Genomic DNA, 2,109 nt, shown 5'->3' with positions numbered 1-2,109 from the left:
ATTTAAAAGTTTGAGGATCAAAATAAAATTAGTTGAAAGATAGGGGATTAGTGTACAATTTACCCATAGCAATTAGCAAGTTGGGGGCACCAATGGGAGAGACAAAAGGCGTGAGATTCCCTGCTTTATTTAATTTTACAAAAAAAAAATTAAAGCCTTTTTAAAAGTTTATAAAAAATAATATTTTTATTTTTATTTTTTTATTTTAAAACAAATAATATATATTATAGAAAAAGGTTGGCCAATTTGCATAAAAAATCCACTTATTTTGGGCTTTTGCAAAACCGGGCCACCTTTTTCGTTTTTGCAGATTCGGTCCACTTTTTCAGCAAACTGACCAAAATACCCTTTTTACTTTTTCTCTTTCCTCTTTCTCTCTCCTCTTCGTTTCTCTCGTTCTTTTTTTTTCTCACCGGCAGAGCGGAGGCGGAGCGGAGGCAGAAACGGTCCGTCTCACCTCTCACCCTCATTCTCTAGCCCTCGCCCTCGCCCTCACCCTTGCTCTCGTCCACGCACCCCCCACCTTCCTCGCCTCCAACCCCGCCAAGGCCGCGCCACGACATTTTTTTTTTTTTTGGTTTTTTCTTTTCTTTTCTTCTCCGACTCTTCTCCACCGTCTCCGACGACGATGCCTCTCTCGTCCTTCTCGTCCTTCCTGTAAAATTCTGATATGAATGATATATATATATATATATATATATAAATATAATATATATATATATATATATATAATATATGGCGTTTCAAAATGTAAATAGTATAATTATAAGTGAATATTTTCAAGATTTAAAAACCAGTTGAAAACACACACACACACACACACAAAGCAAGGAGAAAGAGGAGGGAGAAAGATGCTAACTTTTCATGTCAGGAGGCTAGTAAAGCAAGAATTAGATGCATCTACTAACAAAAAGAAGCAAAACCAAGAAAAAAAAAAATCGGTTTTTAAGCATATTCAATCCATCATATATCAAAAACACCACAAAATCCACAGAATTAATCAATGGAAACAAATTTCGATCGCCAAAATTAGCCTAATCTTTGAGATCATCATCAACTCACCACCATCCCAGGGAGTATCATCGGGCCTGCAAGATAAAAAACAAGCACAAAAACCCCATCAAATCCAACCACTCCCAGACCCCAAAAGGAAAAAAAACCCCTAAATCGCTCCGATTCAGATAAAAATCTCCCGAGATCAAACCCAACCAAATCAAAAGGGGATCTCACCCGAAGATCACGGCGTTCCACAGCATGATGTTGTTGTCGTGCGGGGCGCCGCTGATCCCCGCGGGGGGATCCTGCTGAAGCCGCTTGAAATCGCGCATCAGACGCTTCCTCGCCGGGGTCGACATCGCCACCGCCTCCGCCTCCACCGCCTCCACCTCCACCTCCTCTTCCTCCTCTCGCTCCCACACAACGCGATCGACGAGGGGTAGGGATCGATCGCCCCACGCGCGAGGAAGAGGGGAGGGGCGGAGGAGGGGGTAGAGGGTTTCTAACTTTTTAATCTCGGAATCGTGTGTATGCATTTGTAGGAGAGAAAATTACACTATAGTCCCAAACTTTAAGCCAATTTTTACTTTGAACTCTCAAATTTTTGAATTTAAAATTTGTTGTTTTCGCCTAATTCATTTGCATATCCATACACTGCGAATACACTGATCCTTTATCAATCAACTATTGTCAATTTATTCAACCAATTTTTAAGTAGAAAAAAAATTATAACTCGATTAATGGCAGTGTCTATAAGTGTACAATATATAAAAATACCAGTGCAATAATTTTATTTTAAATAGTTATAAAAATACTATCAAGTATAAATTTTACATCTTATTTATCCAAAAGTCGTTATTTTTTTACCGGTTATATTATTTTTTTATACTTAAAATCTAAAAAAAGTTTGTAAAATTCTGGTATGAATGATATATATATATATATATATATATAAATATAATATATATATATATATATATAGTTAGTATATATGGCGTTTTACAAAAGATAAATAGGTATAATTACTAAAGTGAATATTTTCAAGAATTTAAAAACCAGTTGAAATTAAAAGTTTGAGGATCAAAATAAATTAGTTGAAAGACTAGGGTATTA

At 36.5% G+C, this 2,109-nt stretch overlaps 1 protein-coding gene across 1 annotated transcript; it reads right to left on the bottom strand.

Moving 5' to 3' along the window:
* Positions 1 to 825: 825 nt before the first annotated feature.
* On the bottom strand, positions 826 to 1,547 carry LOC109705289. The gene is made up of 2 exons (XM_020226025.1): positions 1,231 to 1,547; positions 826 to 1,088 (listed from the first exon to the last, which is right to left on the bottom strand). The coding sequence occupies exons 1-2, from the start codon at positions 1,530 to 1,532 to the stop codon at positions 1,001 to 1,003; spliced, it is 390 nt and encodes a 129-aa protein (XP_020081614.1). The 5' UTR covers positions 1,533 to 1,547; the 3' UTR covers positions 826 to 1,000.
* Between the last annotated feature and the right edge of the window lie 562 nt (positions 1,548 to 2,109).

Source organism: Ananas comosus, unplaced genomic scaffold, assembly GCF_001540865.1.
Source record: "Ananas comosus cultivar F153 unplaced genomic scaffold, ASM154086v1, whole genome shotgun sequence".
Lineage (NCBI taxonomy): Eukaryota > Viridiplantae > Streptophyta > Magnoliopsida > Poales > Bromeliaceae > Ananas > Ananas comosus.
Note: the sequence above shows the minus strand (reverse complement) of the source record. Positions and strands in the feature narration are given on the sequence as shown.